The sequence below is a fragment of the Schistocerca serialis genome, chromosome 7, assembly GCF_023864345.2.
Source record: "Schistocerca serialis cubense isolate TAMUIC-IGC-003099 chromosome 7, iqSchSeri2.2, whole genome shotgun sequence".
NCBI lineage: Eukaryota > Metazoa > Arthropoda > Insecta > Orthoptera > Acrididae > Schistocerca > Schistocerca serialis.
This window is the reverse complement of record NC_064644.1, coordinates 325,862,799-325,883,936: the sequence shown is the minus strand read 5'-3', so window position 1 is coordinate 325,883,936 and position 21,138 is coordinate 325,862,799. Positions and strand designations below refer to the sequence as shown.

The window sequence follows — 21,138 nt, the reverse complement described above, 5'->3', positions numbered from 1 at the left end:
GCTTCACTGATGCAGCGCAACATATGCCCAGTCGCCAATTAATGACCGAGCGAGGTGGCGCAGTGGTTAGCACACTGGACTCGCATTCGGGAGGACGACGGTTCAACCCCGCGTCTGGCCATCCTGATTTAGGTTTTCTGTGATTTCCCTAAATCGCTCCAGGCAAATGCCGAGATGGTTCCTTTGAAAGGGCACGGCCGGCTTCCTTCCCCGTCCTTCCCTAAACCGATGAGACCGATGACCTCGCAGTTTGGTCTCTTCCCTCAAAACAGCCCAGCCCAGCCAGTTAATGCTTAAGTTAAAACGCCCAGTTAGATCAGACGCGTGGCCTCAACGGGAAGAGGTTATCGTGTGTCGCCAAAAATTTTGCGCTGTTATATTTTAAATATGACTTACAAATTACGTTCGCGAATTCGGTAGGCTGTTTGCAGCGTAATTAACTGCATTGCAGCTGCCGTTTCTCAGATACAGGCGCGGAGTTCTCATTGGTGCAAGTATCAGAAGTCGTTTTTGGTGTGTGATTAATACTGTTAAGACTAATGACAATGTGATACTTCAGTGAATAACCGTTATCGGCTTGTTCGATACTTCGTGCTAGGCTAGCGAAATTAGTGAGAAGAAGACCTATGAAGTATGAGAAATGAAGGTTTTATAATTCTTCATTGTATTTTCTAAGAAAGATTCACTATGACGCAAGTACCCAGTGCATGATTTGACGATCCTCCTGACGTGCGCCACCAGGCAAAAAGAACTCCAGTTGCTTCGCGTCCGTCGAGATTGCACGGTGACTAAGAAACAGGACCCGTGTGGGGGACAACCAGGACTCATATCCTTGTCATCGTATTGATACCGGTTCTCTGTAGATTCCCGAAATGCTGAGATGGTTCATTACGCAAGACTAATGCTGTATCCCTTTCCATACTTGCCCAACTAGAACAGGGCACCAGTGACCTAGCCGTCGGCGTAAGGTTTGGCCATAACCTGGCTTAATTTTACAGTTGATCCACAGCTGTCATCTTAGATGTGAACTGGCCTGTAGAAACTGTGTCAAGACCTCTCTTCGCTTCGCTTTTAATATCACTGGAACATTACTCAGCTCCCCTGCCCTTTTGACGTCACTTAAGCCAGTCATTCGGCTGTTACAATCGCACGCCCGCAGAAATGGTGGCTCCTTCAAACTAGCTTCTCCACGAACAGTTTGTCGCCAAGAGAAAACAAGCAGTGCAACCTAACTCAAAAAAATTTTCGCATCTGCTAGTTTCCCAGTCGGACGAAAGATTGCACTACTTAAGAATTTACGAAAGAATTCTTGTAAACGATTTAGCCATCATTTAATGTCCCACAGACGTTCTTGATTAGTACGAAGATTTCACACTTTTCGTTTTCAGCACACAGATTTTCGTTTCTCACAGATTCGAAAGAGTTAAAATTGTAGAAAATATGATCACAATAAATTTTGCTCTTCCATTAGTTTTGATAATTTCATCTACCAGGGAAGCTACCGGAAACAGCGGTAGTGGCTATTGAAAGGGATGAGTGATCTTTTGTTACAGTTCCTGTGAAAGTTTGTTTTTATTTATAATCGCATGAATTGTTAAGAGTTGTTTTGAGAAACAATGAGTTCATTTAACTGAGTGTGGCTCACATTGAACACTAACCTGAAAATCAGCCATGCAACTCAGGAGCAACTCAAAGCAGGCATAACTGCTGATTTACTGGTACAAAAATAATCATAAAATGTGGTCACGTAGCACGTTGATCGATATTTCTGTAGCGGTTACGCTTTCATACCGGTGTGTATGCATTTGTTACAACGTGAACACCGGCTTCAAATTTTGGAGACATATGTTCCTTGAAAGATTTCAGGGGCTCAAGTGACGATTTTTCAGAAAGCTATAAAACTCTGTCCCTACCTGGTAACGAAAAGGATTTTCTTTCTAATTTTATACCACAGCGGTATTCAAAAACTACATCTCTGATATTACAATGATTACCGAAGAAATCATAGGTAATGATACATGCGTCGAACGTAATTAAAAATGATTCAAAAAGTCAACTGTGTAAGATATGTTCTCAGAAATTAATTTGTCCTCCTGAATTTACATGCAGAAATAAATTAATTAGATCGCGTTGGTTGACATTTTAAATTACTTTTTTTTATCACGGAGTTCTTGTCGTTAAAGTGCTTTCAATGTGAATTACAATTTTCTCGGAATACTTCCAACAGCGAACAACCCTCATTCGATAGCTTTATCGAGGATGAGAAGTCATCAAACGCGCATTTATTCCTTGGTATCCTCCCGTTGAAGGGCTACATACTAGCACTTACAAAAAAAGTTCAAATGTGTGTGAAATCCTATGGGACTTAACTGCTAAGGTCATCAGTCCCTAAGCTTACACACTACTTAACCTAAATTATCCTAAGGACAAACACACACACACCCATGCCCGAGGGAGGACTTGAACCTCCACCGGGACCAGCCACACTAGCACTGATAGTCATCCACTTTCGTCGCTAATTATTGATGCAAAACAGGTAAGAAGAAAGATTATTCTAAATGAGCAAGCATGGCGGGTAGGTTTTCGGAAACAGTGTCACGACTTATGCAAACCAGCAATGAGACTCCCATTTTATCGAAATCCTTAAGTCGATAAAATTGATTTACCCTAGTATTTGTGTTTGTCAGTAGATAACTGATACGGTCTTGCTTTCCTCTTATTTTTAATTCATATTTGCATGCGATGTAGCAAAAGCTACCTCGAAGGAATAACTTTCCCTCGATAGCGTAATTAAAAATCCGTTTTAACACAGCATCTAACAGCTATTTTCTTTACCTCTATCTCCCGAAGCGACACGTTATACTTTCATGTCAGTCTGCGAGGTTTTCTTGGATACCTCTTCTTAAATGGAGATATCCGGATCCGTGCAAGGTGTCTGTGAAGACTTTGTAATCACCGTGAATGCCTAAGTCACTTTTTTCCAAACTTGCTCCCAGTATCTTCTATCTCCGTTTTTTGAGTAGTGCGATGTTCCCGCGACGAAAAGCAGGGAATTAGTTGCATGGGAGTAAACGTAGTTTGCCCTTGTAAGTTCAAAAAATGGTGACATCAAGGGTAGTTCAAAGTCACATGCCGGGTTCACTGGGAAAAATTCAGGAGAACCATTACCATGTTACCTGCCAACAACTTCTGCTAGAAGGCGTCTACAGAGACACTGAATGTGGCTCGATATCCAACTTTCCGCAATGATCGAAGCCTGCGTTTCTCTTCTCTTATAAGGTCCGCATTCAGCGTGCGGTAGCTGCGAGTTTGGCCTGTATTTTATTGTACATTTTTTATGCCCTCCCCACCCATTGAAGACAGCTTCCGCTGCGGCAGGGGTCAGACTGTGGAACGCCCCTGCGGGCGACGAGCAAAAAGTGAGCCGCCGCCGTCGCCGCCCCCGCACTTCCGGTCTGCTCTGCCCCTCTACTTCAAACAGCGACCGCCTCTGTCGGCAACAGGAAATTGAATTTTCACCGCACACCGCAAGAATAACCCCACGTAAGTCCTGTGGGCAAACCATGTACTGTAATCACAGCAGTCACGAGTACACCCTGCGGATAAACATTAGCTCTCTTTCTACATCTGTATCCCGTAAGCTAGCTCAGGGTGTGCCGTGGAAAGTATTTCGTGTGTCGTCGTCATTTCCCTCGTTTCCTGTTCCAGTCGTGAATGATGCGCAGGGAAATAAAAGTATTATGTTAAGCCTCTGTGTGATCTTTGTGTGATGTAAGTCTGTAATTTTGTCTTCGCGATCTTTCAGTGAAATACACGCAGGAGGAAGGAATATATTGGTTGACTCTTCTAGGCTCGTACACTCGCGGAATTTCAACAGTTAACACCGTGATGCATGACCCCTCTCTTCGGCGTCTGATTAAGTCGGGTGCACGTCTCCGAGACGCTTTCGACCTTACTAATCTGTCCTCGACAGAAGCGTGATACTCAATCATCTGTAACATTCTTCGTGGGGCGACTACACTTCTGACGACTCTCCCATTGAAGCTCTTCCTGCCATCTGCATTTCTTACCAGTGGTTTTGTGTAGTCGTTTCACTTTAAATCGCTCCGTGCTTATACTCCCAGATATGCAAGGGATACGACTGCTTCCATTATCTAATCACCAACCGTGTAAGCAAACACTAACTGTTATTTCTGGCTATTTATGCACAACACACTACATTTGCCTATACTGGTCAACCGTCAACCCTCGCACCAAACGTCGTTCGTCTGCACTTCCTCCTGAACTTCAACTGTCTGCTGTATCTACAGACATACTCCGCAAGCCACTGTGAGGTGCATGGTGGTGGACGAGTTGTGTTAATGCTAGTCAGTTCTCTTTCCTGTTCTTTTAACAAACAGAGCGACCGAGTGACAGCCTGTATGCTTCCGTACGAGTCCTGGTTTTCCTCTTCTTGTCTTCGCCATCCTTAACGCCAGATGAATGTCGGTGGCAGCAGGATAGTTCTGAAGTCAACTGCGCATGCCAGTTCTCCAAACTTCCTCAACAGTGTTTCGAGACTTTTCTAAATACATTAGTACCTTTCGCGAGCAATCTCATGCGAGCTTCCGATATTCTCCACTAGGTCATTCATATTATTTTGTGTTGAAAATTAATAGGCTACTCTTATGAGCAACGATAATTATGCCGGATCTAACAGTCTGTGGAGGTGGCATTCACAGTTACTCAGACTTTGTTATCTACCCAGACTGATATAGAGCGGAAGGTGTAGAAGTTAGTGTCCGTCCCACGTCTAGTGTTATAGGGACAAATGTTCTGTTCGAAGAATAGTAGTGCAAAGGACTGGTCAAGGAATCATGGGTGATGCACGGACCACGTGAAACCCTGGAAGCAGGATACTTGAACAAGGAGTTGAACACGTCTTCTCCCATATACAAATCCAGTAACTTAAGCAGTGTGCCACCTCACTTTTTCGGAAGAAACCCAACAAAGATCTGACAACAATACTTCATTTCCAGAAAATCATTTGTTACTCACGCTCACTTTAAAACAATATACATCTAGAGGGCACCAGCATTAAAATCATTGACAGCACTACATAAGCCTTCTTTCAGAAGTAAGTTGTTTAGAGCGCTTACTTTCTGTGATAGAATTTTGTAAATGCCGAAGAAACCACTTGAACTATTCAAACAACTATAATTTCGACAATTTGAACACGTACAACACAAAACAACTAATTGCATATTAAAACATTCCTTACTCTGCATCACCGGACCCTATCGTTAACCGCAATACAATCCCAGAACATAACTAAAGATTTTATTTTTTAATTCAATAGTAAAAATAAACTGATGTACCTTGCAGTAGCTCTTCTGGAACAATAAACACGAAACAAATTAAATGAAAGTTTTGAGGCTGTCTGCCATTCACAGAATTTGTGTGTTACTGTAACTTTACCTCTTATAGTTCGTGACTGTAAAATCTCAAGCGAGCGTCGAAATTATCTGTTAGTCTGTTACTAAAGCACCGGTGCGCTTCGTTAAGAATAATACGAGAGGTAACTAGAAATACCGAATAAAATAGAAAGGAAAATCTCTCCGGTGGCTCACTGAACAGTTAACAGAGTTTAGTACATGACTTAATTACAATGCGAATCGTGCACTGACCTGGTTGTGCTCTTCGTGAAGAAGTTGGACTCCCGGTTCATCAGTTCGGACCTGAAGCGCGCCATCTCTTCCTCCATTTTGCGCATCTCGGCGTCAAATCTTTCGCGAATGCTGCTGAATTCTGTGTCAATGACGCTGAAGTCTCCCAGCTTGATGGGGATATTCCTCTTCACGCCGTCCGCCATTGTTCTTGTCGTCGGAGGTGAGTCACACGCGGCAGATGAGACTAGCAAAAAAATTAAGCGTGAAGTGCGAGTAGACGGTTGCTAGCGTTCACACTCAACCACACTGTAAGCTGCCTTCCAGCGATATACCGCGCCCGCCCCGAGGAACTTAGTTAAATACCTTAGCTGCGACAGCTGCGCCTCTAGCGGCAGCCGCCGGAACCGGCGCGCAGTGACGTAGCAATCGATAGTCGCAGGTCGACGGAGCCTCATATGGAAAGTGTCGAACGCAAGGAGAAACAGGTTTCAGAGGGGCGTGGAGGCACATGCGTTACGTTACCAATGCCGTAGGTCGCCGCCACGTGGCAACCAGAAATGCAACGCTTTTTGGTGCGATCTCTGGCACGTTCTCGTCCAGGTGTCGACGCGAGGGTGGCACCGCTGACGTAGCGGCTGCTGCTGGCGTGGGTTGGCGCCAACACATCGCCAGCGTCATGACTAATATGTTTCTTTTTGGCCGCTAGCAGTGTATCCGTGTTCAAGCTACACGATGGTCAACGGCTCGTTGAGACCGACTAGTTATGTAGGTTATCAACTGATAACGTCGGTTACTGGTTACGAAAATACACCTCCATTATTACCAGATTTGTTAATTCGGATAGAATTTATGAAGAGTGGTATTTGCTTGTTCTACACCACAACCAATAAACGTCGGAGAAACAAAACGATGAGAGAGAGCTTTTATAGCATGAGTAGTTAAATAAAAACAAATTCTGCAGCCTTCTTACATTTGAACCTGCTTACAGTAGTCGTTTTGCTCTCCTTACGTGATTTTTACCCCCTCCACTATCAAACTGTAGATTTCGTGAATTTCGTGATGTTCAGTACGTCTCCCATCAACCGATTCCTTTTATAGCCAACTTATAAGAAAACTTTCTTTTCTCCCCAGATTGATGCAGTACCTCCTGATCACATGTCCGATTCTTACATCTAATTCAGCGCCCTTCTGTAGCACCACTTTTCAAAAACTTCTACTGTTATATTCCAAATGACTTAAGAAAAGACTCCCTACCATTAAAATATACCCTTGATGTTAACCACATTCTCCTTTCCAGAAATGTTTGTCTTGCTATTGAAAGTTTGTATTTTATATCGTGTCTTCGTCCTGTATCAGTGTCTCATTAATGCATTTTAGCACCTATGGGAGTGAAGAAGATCAGTTGTTGTTTGTATATCTCATTATCTTTCTTATTCCTGGCAAGACGAGGTCATAGAAAAGAGCATTTATGTTACGAGAATGTCATATGTTGGTTTTTGAAAACTGTAAGAAAAATAAAACGAAAGAGAAGATGAGAAAATGAGTAACCGCGAGAAACTCATAAGACAGGATGTCATCTTTTAAATTGTATTAGCATCTTCTTTGGTAGCTATGCTCCTTGCGTTTGTTCATTGTGCTCTTGTGTTCCTTTGTTTTCCTTGGTTTAAGATGATAAAAAAACTGACACAGTTAATTCTTGTAAAAAAAAAGAGAACTTTGAACGTCTTCATTTGGCTAAGAAGGAATAAAATAATAGAAAATACAAATTACATCTGATGATGGACTGACAGGGTACAAAATGAACGCCGGCCGTTGTGACCGAGCGGTTCTAGGCACTTCAGTCCGGAACCGCGCGACTGCTACGGTCGCAGGTTCGAATCCTGCCTCGGGCATGGATGTGTGTGATGTCCTTAGGTTAGTTAGGTTTAAGTAGTTCTAAGTTCTAGGGGACTGATGACCTCAGATGTTAAGTCTCATAGTCCTCAGAGCCATTTGAACCATTTTGAACAAAATGAACAGTGTTAAAATTAAACACGATTATATGTGACGTGGTTTATGTAGGTTATAAAGCATGTCTCAAGAGGTACACTGTAACTTTGATGTACAATAGTATCCAAACTAATTGAGATATTCTCACCATGTTTGGCTTATGTGACTCACAAACTCACAAAGTTTTGATTGTGTGTGTTAGAAGTCGTGAGTGAAGCATGATGGCAACGGTTCAAGAAAACCCTCAGTGTGTGGAATGGTTTATTCACACCAGATCGGACACACTGGTTTAAATGAACTTCCAAAAACGGTATAGGAAGCAACCACCCTCGTGGACGTCGATACGTCGGCGGTACAAGAACTTGGACGACCTGGAACAAGTGAAGCCGACACAGAGCGGATGTGGTTGGCTTTTCAACGTTCAGCACGGAAGTCTGTCTGGACTCGTGTGTCGAAGGAGCAGTAAACCCCCAGGGCGAGCGTGCACCGGGCCCTTCGGAAACGTTTAAAGATGCATCCATACCGATTACAACTGTGCACGCATCGAAAGCATACTACAAGCCACCACGGCTGCAAATCTCTGTGGACGCCCTTCACTGTTTAGAGGACGGAATTTTCTATTCAACCTAGCATTTTGTGACGGAGCAACATTCCATGTGTCTTAAGGTAAACAAATACAATATTCGCATCTGGGGCCCAGCCAATTCGCACGTGACAGCCCGAAAGTGAGTAGGTGGCGTTGTTTGACGGTTTATCGCATTATGGGACCACGTTTTCTCAGTAAACCAATAAATTCTAAGAAAAGTTCTCCAACAAAATGGTGCACCGCCACAATGAGCTCAGACTGTGCAAGATGATCTACACCAGGTGTTTGCAAATTGTTGGATTGGCAGGGCTGGTTCGATTCACTGGCCTCCTATGTCGCCTGACGCTACACCGATGGGCTTCTTTCTATGAGGGCACGTCCAGGACAGAGTCTACCAAACGCTTGTCAACCGCATTAATGATTTAAAGATCTAAATTGTTGCTGCCATTCCCACAGTTGTTGTAGATATGTTGCGCCGACTGTGGACAGAGTTCAAATATAGACTGGATGTTGTGTGTCCACCAAAATTGAATTCCATAAGAACTTTGTGAGACAGAGTGTTACGCAAGTCAGACGTGGTGTGATATCTTAAAGTAGTTTGGATGCCATAACACATTAAGGTTGTACTATACCATTTGACACGCCCTGTACTTCTGATGTCTTCAGCCACGTCGCGACTGTAAACTAGGAATAAAACAGAATTTAGTTTTTAGTACACGTACGTTAATAGGGAAAAGCATAAAAATTGCGTCTATATACTAAGGAAAAGTAACGTTAACAACAGACGACTGAACGATACTGCAACTCCGTTCTGGCCACAGGTGAGCCATTTGGTCTCGACCGACCGCCGTGTCATCCATCAGCCAATGGCGTCATGTGGATGCTATATGAGGGGAGAGGGGGGGGGGGGGGGGGGTCAGCACACCGCACGCGCACTGCTAACCGTTAACAGACCTGGTGCCACTACTACTCGGTCAAAGAGCTCCTCAGGTGGCATCACGAGGCGGTGTGCACCCCGTTCCAATCCTCCCATTAAGGAAAAATCCCTGGCAGTACCAAGAATCGCACCCATGTCTTACACATGGTGGTCAACCATGCCGAGCTCTCAGTTATGGAGGTAGTTGTGTAAGTAGGCTGTTTAGGTTTTTATGTTGGGCAGTTGGATGTGAACACCGCGTAGCGTTGCCTTGGAGGTGAGCCGCCAGCAGTGGTGGATGTCGGGAGAGAAATGGCAGAATTTTGAGAGCGTACGATCTGGACGTGTGTCCATCTGAAAGAGTAAATTTGTGATACTGGATATTATGAACTGATATATATATATATATATATATATATATATATATATATATATATATATATAACTTTTGAACACTGTTAGGGTGAATACATTGTTTGTTCTCTATCAAAATCTTTCATTTGCTAACTATGCCTGTCAGTAGTTAGTGCCTTCAGTAGTTAGAATCATTTATTTAGCTGGACAGTAGTGGCGCTCGCTGTATTGCAGTAGTTCGAGTAACGAAGATTTTTGTGAGGTAAGTGATATGTGAAAGGTATAGGTTATTGTTAGTCAGGGCCATTCTTTTGTAGGGATTTTTGAAAGTCAGATTGCGTTGCGCTAAAAATATTGTGTGTCAGTTTAGTGTTGATCAGAATAGGTAAAGAGCGAAATGTCTGAGTACGTTCATTTCTGCTCAGCTGTTTGAAAATCAAAAGAATGTAAGAGGTTTATCAGCACAGTCATTAATAAATTTTTCTAAGCGGCCGTTTCAATAGTTATGAGTCCTTACGATGAACGAAACTTTCTGGTTGGGCAGAAGATGGGAGCGTCACTTTCACTTTTGGATCCAAGGGACTGTCATGGGGGTCTTGACCCCTCCGAAGAATAACTGCTTAAACCAATAATATGCCTTCACATACAGGTGAGCCAACATATTCTGAATAACATAACATTTCAACTAAGGGTCTAGAAAATGGCAAAAAATTCCTGTTTTTAATAGCTTGCTTGAGAGAGGGGCTGGTGGACAGACTGGCTATAGAAAACCTCCCAGCCAGCTGACAGTACCTTTTGCAATCAACAAGTTCTTCATGTTCATGAGATAAAGAAGTTGAGTAAGACGAGACAGAGAGAGAAACACCTTTCACTACGGATAAAAAAGTAACACAACGATTGAACTTTCTCCAGCATTCCTCCCCCCTCATCCCCCCCCCCCCCCCCCCCGCCGTCCCCGCCCCTGTTTACACCCATGCATAGCCGTATTTTGCGAAGTTGTAGTCATGTTGTGGGGAAGCAAGCACTTATCGACATGTCTAGTAACGATTGAGTTATTGAGTTTTCTCTGTCGCTCAGCCAAGGCCAAGACGGCATCTTCTGACGCATACCTTGAACAGAGTCTACAAACAGATTACGTAACAATCTTACGTAAAATTAAATGTTTAGATATTATTACGAAACATGGCCAGGTTACGTAAAACTAAGCTAATGTCAAACGTTTCGAGACTCAGCATGATCCGATACTTAGTTTTTTTCGAAAATCCAGTTTTACACAATTTTAAAAAACGCATAATGCTAAACTTAAAAAGTTGAAATTTGGTTCAGCTGGATATAAAGCAGTTTGTAGAGGTTTTCATGAAGTTACTTCTTGTACTTTTTTTAATTATTACACTATTTTCGAAATCTTAAAAGCACATAATACTGAGTTGAGTGAGCCTTTACTAATTTCCATAATTCTGGAAGGCATGATGTCAGCCGATATTCTGGCTAACCAAATTATGCTATAAATTGTAGAGAACTGTCAAAGTTGTAATGTTAATTTCCTTTCTTACTTGATGACGAGTTTCGAGCCTAAGCTCATTATCAAAACATCCAATAAGCTAGGAATTAACTTGAATGAAGTTCAGTCCACGCTGCTTTGTACAAAAGATGTGTTTAGCTACAATGAAAATTCATACGGCTGTCGTTATGTACACTCATGCTCATAAATTAAGGATAATTGCAGAATGTGGTGCCACACAACGTGGCACTACACAAAACTGGCGTTAATAGCATAGGCACATAGGGAACACACACGACACAGATCTCTAAGTCCACGGTATTGGTGATAAGTTGAGAAAACCGTCCCGAAAAAAATGTGCTACAATACGCTACTGTTTCCTGCGCATGTACCCCGACATCATTGTGGGATATGATCACCATGCACCCGTACACAGGCCGCACAACGGGTTGGCATACTCTAGATCAGGTGGTCGAGCAGCTGCTGGGGTATAGCCTCCCATTCTTGCACCTGTGCCTGTCGGAGCTCCTGAAATGTCGTAGGTGTTTGAAGACGTGCAGCGATACGTCGACCGAGAGTATCCCAGACGTGCTCGATGGGGTTTAGGTCTGGAGAACAGGCGGGCCACTCCATTAACCCGATATCTTCTGTTTCAAGGTACTCCTCCACGATGACAGCTCGCCGGGGCCGTGCGTTATCATCCATCAGGAGGAAGGTGGGACCCACTGCACCCCTGAAAAAGTGGACATACTGGTGCAAAAGGACGTCCCGATACACCTGACCTGTTACAGTTCCTCTGTCAAGGACATGCAGGGGTGTACGTGCACCAATCACAATCCCACCCCACACCATAAAAACCACGATCTCCATACAGGTCCCTTTCAGGGACATTAAGGGGGTGGTATCTGGTTCCTGGTTCACACCAAATGAAAACCCGGCGAGAATCACTGTTCAGACTATACCTGGACTCGTCCGTGAACATAACCTGGGACCACTGCTCCAGTGACCATGTACTGTATTCTTGACACCAGGCTTTACGGGCTCTCCTGTGACCAGGGTTCAGTGGAGTGCACCTTGCAGGTCTCCGGGCGAATAAACGATGTCTATTCAGTCGTATGTAGACTGTGTGTCTGGAGACAACTGTTCCAGTGGCTGCGGTAAGGTCCTGAGCATCGCTACCTGCAGTACTCCGTGGCCGATTGCGGGCACTGATGGTGAGATATCGGTCTTCTTGTGGTGTTGTACACTGTGGACGTCCCGTAAGGTAGCGCCTGGACGCGGTTCCTGTCTGCTGGAATCGTTGCCTTAATCTTGCGATCACACTTTGTGGCACACGGAGGGCCCGTGCTACGACCTGCTGTGTCTGACCAGCCTCCAGTTGCCCTGGTATTCTCCCCCTCATAACGTCATCAATATGTGTTTGAGCCATTTTCAACACACAGTCACCATTAGCACTTCTGAAAACGTCTGCACACCTACTCTCTGCACCGTACTCTGACTTGCACCAACACATCTCTGCTTTGTGTAGTGCGCCACTGTGCCACGACCGCAGGTCAAATGCACCGGATGGTCATACCCCGCGGAGATTTAAACCCGCAAACCGCCCACCAGAGCATTGTATCAGCATTATCCTTAATTTATGAGCATGAGTGTATGTTAATACCTAGGTTACTGGATGATTTGAAAATGAGCTTAGGCTTGAAGCTAGTTATCAAATAATAAAGGAAATTAATGTTGCATCTTTGACGAATCTCTGCTATTTATTGGATCATTTGATCAGAGAGTTCAAACTTTGGATTAGATTAAATTTAACATAAAAACATATGGTATAAGTTTTCATGAAACTGCCGCCCTTACTTTTTGAATTATTAAGTAACAACCAATTTTCGTGTCAAAAACTGTAAAAGCGAGTTAGATTCAATTATCTTAGTATGTAAGATACAAAGCTAGAAAGACAGGAGTGCGGCTTTTGTAAGTAATAATGAAACTGTACCAACTTTCGACATAAAAGTTTTCTGGGTGTGGTACCGCGTCATAATGTATAAAACTACTGCTGCTGGAGGAAAACCAACGTTTCGGCCACGGTTGCAGCGGCCTTCTTCTGGGTCTAATGGTACCATACCCAGAAAACTTTTATGTCGACTGACTCTGGCCGCGGAAGCCAACGCAATTATAAGTACCAGCTTTAATTATGACTTTACAATTTAATAAAGGTACAGAAAATTAGAAAGAGGCACTTCAGAGGCCATTATCTACCTTCGGTTCTGTTTTAAAAATTCTGGAGGTTAAGGCTCAATAGTTGTAGGGCTGAGGATTTGGTATAATATAAACAGGGCATTGGTTTACTTAGAAAAAATTGCGGCAGTTGTAGATCATGAACCAACAACGATATAAATAACTGTGTAATCAAAAAGGATGCTGGGTGAGCACTGTTGCCGACACTGGAAGAAATTGTGGAGTGTTTCTTTCGCCATCCGTGCCGAGAATGTGTAATGACGGACGTGTCTGCACTGGGGGGTTACTTGATCGTCGACAGCCACATGGAACGTGTCAGCTGCTGCTGCAGAATGTGCCGTCATTCTGTCTGCGTCCGTGTCAGCTAGCCTCGGATGGTGTGAATGACGAATGTCATAATTGTTTTTCGACCTATGAAATATTGCGTATATCTTGTGAAACTGTGTAATAGTGAAATTCCTTCGATTAATAAATTAACTGGATATCCTGCGTTTAGTTTTCGAAGTCCTGTTTCGTGTGCCGCCCGCTATACTTTAGAAAGTGTCTGGATTATTCTCCACTTTTAAGACGAGTAATTAACTTTATGTAATTAGGAACAAAAAGCAAAGATTGTTTCTGAACTGTGTCAAGTGCTGAATACGATAGAACACGTTTAATGATTTACCAGAATAATTCTTTTGCGTGTGAACTTTTGTCAGATATAGCTCAACCGAGTGACAGTAGACTTTTATTTATCACTGTGGTTCCTTATACATTATTTTTAGAGAGTTAGAACAAATGATTTAGTTTCGACGAGGTGAATGGTGGACCTTGGACTGAAGACTATGAACAGTATTTTCTCCATCGCATTCTGGCTGTTCACACAAATAGTTTTCAGGTCCTTGCAAAAGGCTGTGGTATCAAAAAATAGCACAAGACTACCATCATATCACCGGTAAAAAACTGAATGAACAAACCAAGTATTTTTACCCGCTGCCCTACAATGTTCATAATGGTAAGGGAAGTATTGGTAATGCTGGATGCACACTTCAATTTTGTGTTGTCCAAACTGTGTCTAACTGATCGGAAAAGTAAATGGAGTCGGATTTTTAGCAAACAGAACCATAGTAGACAATATAGAAATATCAGAAGGAACTTCAAGCAGAATCACATGTTTGGTCCTAAAAATATTGGAAACGTATAAAACCCATATAGCTGAAGTATCTGCTTCTACTTCTGGTCACGCGGATCAAGAGAGAGAATACTTCTATGAAGGCCTGAAAGAAACCTGTGAAAAAGGAAGATATTGTTTCCATAAATTCGTAATTTTTTGTTTTTTTTTCTTTCGAATAACCCATTTGGAGGGTACGATGAATCAACTTTGGCTACTCTTCATTGTATTAGATTTCTTCGGTTTCCAAATTTCCTTCATCCTTTTAGAGTGTTGTTCCCTTTCTTCTTGAGTCCACTTTCGTCTAGTTATTTTCTTTCTCTTCTGAAATTCTGCCTTTTGAACTGCCTTTCTGAAATGTGTTCTGTTTTCTATTGTGTCTATTGTAACTCCAGCATTTTCAATGTCCTTTTCAGTCTCTATGAACCATGCTGGCTTGGATTTGTAGCTATTGAGTAATGTGAATATCCGCTTGGTTAGTCTGTTGTTATCCATTCTGAATATATGTCCAAAAACTGTAGTCTCCTCTTCCTCATTACATCAGTTAGTTTCTCCGTTTTCAGATATAGCTCTCTGTTTGGTCTTAACCTGTATTCAGCATTATCGTTTCTTTTAGCTCCCAGTATTTTCCTTAAAATTCTTCTTTCGACCTTCTCTAGTTTCTCAAGATCTCCATTTCTTGTTAGTTTAAGTGTTTCTGCCGCATAGAGAGCTTCAGGTCTGGCCACTGTTTGGTAGTGTCTTAATTTCGTGTTCCAGGACAAGGACTTTTTATTATAAACGTTTTTGGTCATATGAAACACTCTTTCCATTTTGTGCACTCTAGTTTCTATCGCTATCTTTTCTTTGGCATTGTATGTAATCCACTCTCCTAGGTATTTAAAGGAATCTGTTTTGTGTATTGTGTTGTTGTCAACTGCAATATTTTGAGGAGCATCACAGATGTTTGTCATAAACTTTGTTTTTTCGTAGGATGTTTGTAGTCCTACTTTGGCTGCTTGTTTTTGTAGTTCTCTTATTTGTTCTTGGGCATTGTCTAGTGAATCTGTAATCAATGCCATGTCATCTGCGAAGGCTAAACAGTCGACAGTAATCTTGTTTGGATTTCTCCCTAGTTGAATCCCTTTAGTATTGATGGCCTTCCTCCATTCTCGAACTACCTTCTCCAAGACACAATTGAAAAGCAGAGGCGACAGACCATCTCCCTGTCGAACACCTGACTTTATTTCAAACGATTTTGAGAGCTCTCCCCTAAATTTTACTTTCGATTTTGTATTTGTCAAAGTACCTTTAATTATTGCAGTTGTTTTAGCATCGAGTCCCAATTCTTTTAAGATATCAAGCAGTGTATTTCTGTCAATTGAATCATAGGCTTTTTTAAAATCCACAAAAGTAATTACATATTTTAAGTTCCTGATTTTCCTCATTTCTATTATGTTCTTTAAATTTAGTATTTGTTCTGCACATGACCTTCCCTTCCTAAATCCAGCCTGATACTCTCCTAGCTGTTTGTCAAGTATCTCTTCTGCTCTTTTTAAAAGCGCCTTAGACAAGATCTTATAGGTCACTGGTAAGAGGGAGATTCCCCTATAATTGCTAGGATCTGTTTTCTTCCCTTTTTTATGTAGGGGATGTATTAATGCAGATGTCCAGTCTGGTGGTAATCTGTGTGTTGTCCAGATTTCTTTTAGTATTTCTGATAGACACTGTATCATGTTGTCACTAGAGTACTTCCATAGTTCAGCAACTATATTATCCTCTCCAGGGGCTTTATTATTTTTAAGCTCTTTTATGATTTCTTTTATTTCTTCTGTGGTTGGCGGCTTGGAGTCTGGTGGTGTTGGGTTTACAATATTGAAATTAAATTTTTCTTTCGGTGGATAACAGTTATGTAGTTCTTCAAAATATTCAGCAAGTATTCTACAGTTCTCTGTGCTATTGTATGCAGTTTTCTGCGTTTTTGGGTCCGTGAAAATAGACTAGGAGGAGAGTATTTCTTTAAGTTACTTTTGAAGGTTTTGTAAAAGTCCCTAGCATTGTTCTGTTTGAAGTTGGAGTCTATTGATGCTAGTTGGTCTTTTATGTATTGAACTTGGATCTTTTTAAGGCCTTTTGAAGCTTGCTTCCGGGCTTCTTTTAGGGGGTTCCTATTTTTATCATTTTTGTTGGCATTCCAAATGTTCCAAGCTCGTTGTCTTGTTAGGATTAGTTTGTCACACTCATCATTCCACCAGGCATGTTTCCATTTTTTGGGAAGGAGAATGGTTTCTTCTGCTGTCTGTACTATATCTTTTTGAAGTTGTTCCCATGTTTTAGGTGTTTTCTTTTCCAAAAGTGTCCTGAAATTGTGTTCCTTGGTTAATTTCTGAGTGTCAAACATTTTAGGTTGATATTCGCTCTTTCTTTTATATATTGGTCTAATTTTGAATTTAACGACAGATAGATAGTGATCTGAATCTAAACTTGCACTCTTAGCAACTTTTACATTGAGTATCTCTGATGCAGACAGTCTGCTTATAGCAACATGGTCAAGTTGTTTCTCCCCACAGACTGGATTCGGGGATACCCATGTCGTTTGTTTTCTAGGGCGTTTTTTGAAATATGTAGACTTTAGAATTATGTCATGTTCTCTGCATAAACTAATAAGTCTTTCTCCATTTGCATTGGTTCTTTTATGTGCAGGGAATTTGCCTACTATGGATTGGTGATGACGTTCTTTGCCAATTTGAGCATTAAAGTCTCCCAACAATATTATTGTGTTTTTGGATGAAATCTGGTCTAAGGTGTTTGACAGTTCCTGCCAAAAAATTACTGTTTGTTCTTTTTGTGTTCTGTTTTTCTCATTTGTTGGTGCATGTGAGTTTACAATGGTATACAGTTTGTTTACTGATTTGAAGGTTAATGTTGAAAGCCTTTCATTGACAGATTTAAATTCTACTATCGAGTTTAATATATTTTGGTTTACAATGAATCCTGTTCCAAATTGGGGTACATTCTTCATAACTCTTTTTCCTGGCTTCCCTTTGAAGATTCTGAATCCCTCTGAATCAAATGAATGTTCATCAGTATACCTTGTTTCTTGGAGTGCAGTTATTATATTTTTCTGTTTTATAAAATTTATTAACGTTTTACGTTTTCCTGTTTTTAGAAGTGAGTTTACGTTGAATGTTGCCAAGTAGTTTATATTTTTGTGTTTAATTTTATTTGTTGCTTGCTTAAGGCAGGTTTCAGGATGCTCCGACTCATCCTTCGCACATTGCTGTAGGCCCCCAGAATCCGAATGCCTACTTTTAATTTCCTTAGAAATTGGAGATTGGTTACTCCCTGGGGTAAAATCTCTTACAAGGTGCGTATCCATTGTTGATTGTTTGTTGGGTTAGGGGAACAAGTCCCCTAAGGATTCTACTCAAGGTTATTAGCTCCGAGGAATGGTTTTCAGCCACACCACTGGTGGACAGACGCTGACCACTCAGCCGCTTGTTTCAAGACAGACGCCAAGTGGATTTTTTTCTTTGGTTGCCTCTTCCGCTAGTTCCGCCGTACCGAGAACTATTCCCTCCGCCTTCACTACCGTTGAGGTCTTCACTGTAGTCCTAGCAAGGAGCCCTTACAAGGTGCTATCACCCGGGCCAGGTGAACCTTGGTTTTTTAACGAGGTTGTTACTCCTCCCCCTCCTCCTTCCTCACCTCTTGTAGGGTGAGGCCCCGGGCTTGGGACCGGCGTAGCGGAGTTAAATTCGTAATTAGTGACTTTAATGTCAAAGTTGGGCCACACAAGGAAGGTAATTCAGTTAATGACAAATATAGAATAGGTGAAAGAAATGAGAGGTCAGAGATTGATTGAATTTGGAGAATGCACGAAACCACCCATAATGAATACGGTTTTCAGAAGAATTCTAGTCACAAATGGAGTTGAAGGGGTTATAAATTTAAGGCGACAAATAAGATATACTTCTTTCTTACTCCTCCCCCCTCTACCCCGGAGAGCTCTATCATGAGATTGTGTATAATGCACAAGGAGCGTCGAACTACTGCGGCCGCCTCTTCCTTCCCGGGCTGCATTTCCTTCTCCGTGCCCCTCCCTCCCTGTCCTTACTCCTTCTTTCTGTCCCCTCCTAACCCTCTATCGATATCCTTGCTTACGTCTGCCTGGCTGTCCTCATGCTTTCTGCTGTCCCTTAGAGTTTTGTCTCTCTTGGTTCTTTTTCACCTTTCCTTCCCGCGTTTTTGGTCCCACTTTGGGGTTTGACCTCTTCTTCTAAATTTTGTCTCTCTAGTATGAACCAACTGGAGAAAAATACCTTATGTAGCGTCTTCAGTGTGTGGCCTTACTGCCTCTTCCATCTTTTCCTCGTTAGTACTATATAGCCAGCATGGTAGCCAGTATGTGTGATGAGGTCATTTGGCACCCTTTTGGTTGAACCCCATCACAACACAAGGATCACACCTCTGATATCTGAGATGGTGCCTCCCTATGTATGTCTACAAGTGGTTGCTTGTCATTGTAGAGTATTAGAATTTCTGGCAACGGCAACCAAGATAGATGGCCATTGCTGTGGTTGGGTTGCGTCCACAGGGAGAGCCCCTGATCTGAGTAGGTGGCATCAGCGAGGACACTTTGTGTATTAAACGTATTAAGGTCCAAAAAAACTGCTCATTCTTCTATGGTTACTCTTCAGTTGGGAATGTTTTCTTTAATGCTGCTTCTTATGACCCTGCAGCCTTCGCTTTCCTGACTACCTCCTGAGAGGAGGGCCAGGCTCGCCTGCTTGGGATGAAACCCTTTCCCTTGGTCTGTACCAGGTCTGACGGGAACACTTTCACCGCCAAGCCATTATTTTTCGTCTAAACTATCGAAGACAAGGTTGGCGAAGTGGACTCTCTAAGTAAGATGCGGTCAGGGTCTCTGTTAATCAAAACTTCGTCTGCCGCTTAATCTGCGGCCGTTCATGCCTGTGACCATTCTGCCAACATCCCTATGTACATTAATCCTCGCCATTCTTTGAATATGTTTCACAGTGTCATAGGTAATAAGGACCTCATCCTTCGAACTAATAGGGAACTCTGGGCCAATCTGGAATGGCAGGGTGTTCATTTTGTTTCGCACATTCAGAAAGGCCATAAGGACTGTTGCATCTTTAACAGCGCCTTTATTCTAGCATTTGAGGGGGATATTCTCCCAGAGACGGTCGAGGTTGTAATTTATTGGTATGATGTGAACCCGTATGTCCCACCACCCATCAGGGGATTTTGGTGTTTGCGTTTTGGGCACATGTCTCCCCATTGTACAGCAGACCCTCTATGCAATGAATGTGGATGCCCACTCCTTGAGGGGAGCTCCTGTGTTCCGTTGCCTGTGTGTGTTAATTGCCATGACTGTCACTTCCACAATCGCCAGATTTTTTGAGAAGGAAAAGTAGATACAGGAGAATGAGTCCTGTGAACGTTTATCCTACACTGAAGCTTATCAGAAAATCACTGTCTTCACCCTGTGCCCATGACATCTAAGTTTGTTTCTGTCACGTCTTTTCCCCCTCCTTACCCCTCCTTATCCACCTGTCGAACTCTCCCTTTCTCTCTTAGTTCCAAATCTCGCTGAAGCCCACTCTCTCCATGGGCCCTCCCCCCTTGACCTGAGAAAGAGAAGAAGAAACATAAGTCCTGGGACAAGGCCCCTCTGGTGCCCCCAGAGGTGTCAACGCTCCCCTGATAACTTGAGTCTGACTTCTTGTTTATGAACGTCACCCTGTCCTAGTTGGTGATGGTGTGTCACATTCGCATCCCATCTGAATCCCCATTCTGTACTTATTCAATGGAATTGTAATGGATACTACCGTCACCTCTGGAGCTGCAGTACCTTATTTCCTTTTTCTCTGCAGATTGTATCATTCTATAGCAATCTCATTTTATTCATGCTCACTCACTGACCATCGTGCGTTCTGTGCTTTCTATTAGAACCACGTCTGCCCATTGAGGGCTTCCAGTGCCCTTTGCAAGTTGGCCCACGTGGGTGTTTCTGTGCATGGACCCCTTTACCACATTGGAAGTGGTTGCTCTCTAGGTCCACTTGAGCTCTGTAATCATGGTTTGAGATCTCTGTCTCTTTCATGAGAGGCCGCCTATGCCAACTGCCCTCCTTCAGCAACACTCTCCCCCTTCCTCTCCTTGTGGATTTTAACGCCCATGGTCCCTTGTGAGGAAGTGCTTTTTTGTTTAATTGGGGGTCTCCTCATATATCTGTTTCTCATTGACCAGGATCTGTGCCTTCTTAGTAATAGTTCCCCTACCCATTTTAGTGCCACTTGTGGCATTTTCTCTTCCATTGGTCTTTCGCTCACTTCCCCTCCCCCTCCTTCCTTCGTTACGCTGGTCGTTGCACGATGACCTCTTCAGTAGCGACAAATCCCTGTTCATTTCCTCATTTCGCTGGCCGGGTGGCCGAGCGGTTCTAGGCGCTACAGTCTGGAACTGCATGACCGCTACGATCACAGGTTCGAATCCTGCCTTGGGCATGGGTGTGTGTGATGTCCTTAGGTTAGTTAGGTTTAAGTAGTTCTAAGTTCTAGGGGACTGATGACCCTAGTCCCATAGTGATCAGAGCCATTTGAACCATTTCCTCGTTTCCTTCCCAATTCCTGAGGACCAGATTATCCGGCTAGGCTTCCTGTCTCGCGGATTGGACTCTATATATCTCTCAGGTCGTGTTCACTCACTCTCTGTCAGGTTGTATTGATGAAGTCGTCCATGCTGTGTCTGATA

General features: G+C 42.8%; 1 protein-coding gene across 2 annotated transcripts in view; it reads right to left on the bottom strand.

The window, feature by feature from the left end:
- LOC126412868 (heat shock protein Hsp-12.2) overlaps positions 1 to 5,987 on the bottom strand; it is a 104,197-nt gene extending 98,210 nt beyond the window's left edge. The window contains exon 1 of one of the 2 annotated variants that reach the window (XM_050082743.1): positions 5,667 to 5,987. In XM_050082743.1, the coding sequence (XP_049938700.1) occupies positions 5,667 to 5,851 (185 nt within the window). In that variant the 5' untranslated portion in view covers positions 5,852 to 5,987. The remainder of the gene's footprint in view (positions 1 to 5,666) is intronic. The other variant, XM_050082744.1, reaches the window with a different exon arrangement.
- Positions 5,988 to 21,138: the final 15,151 nt, after the last annotated feature.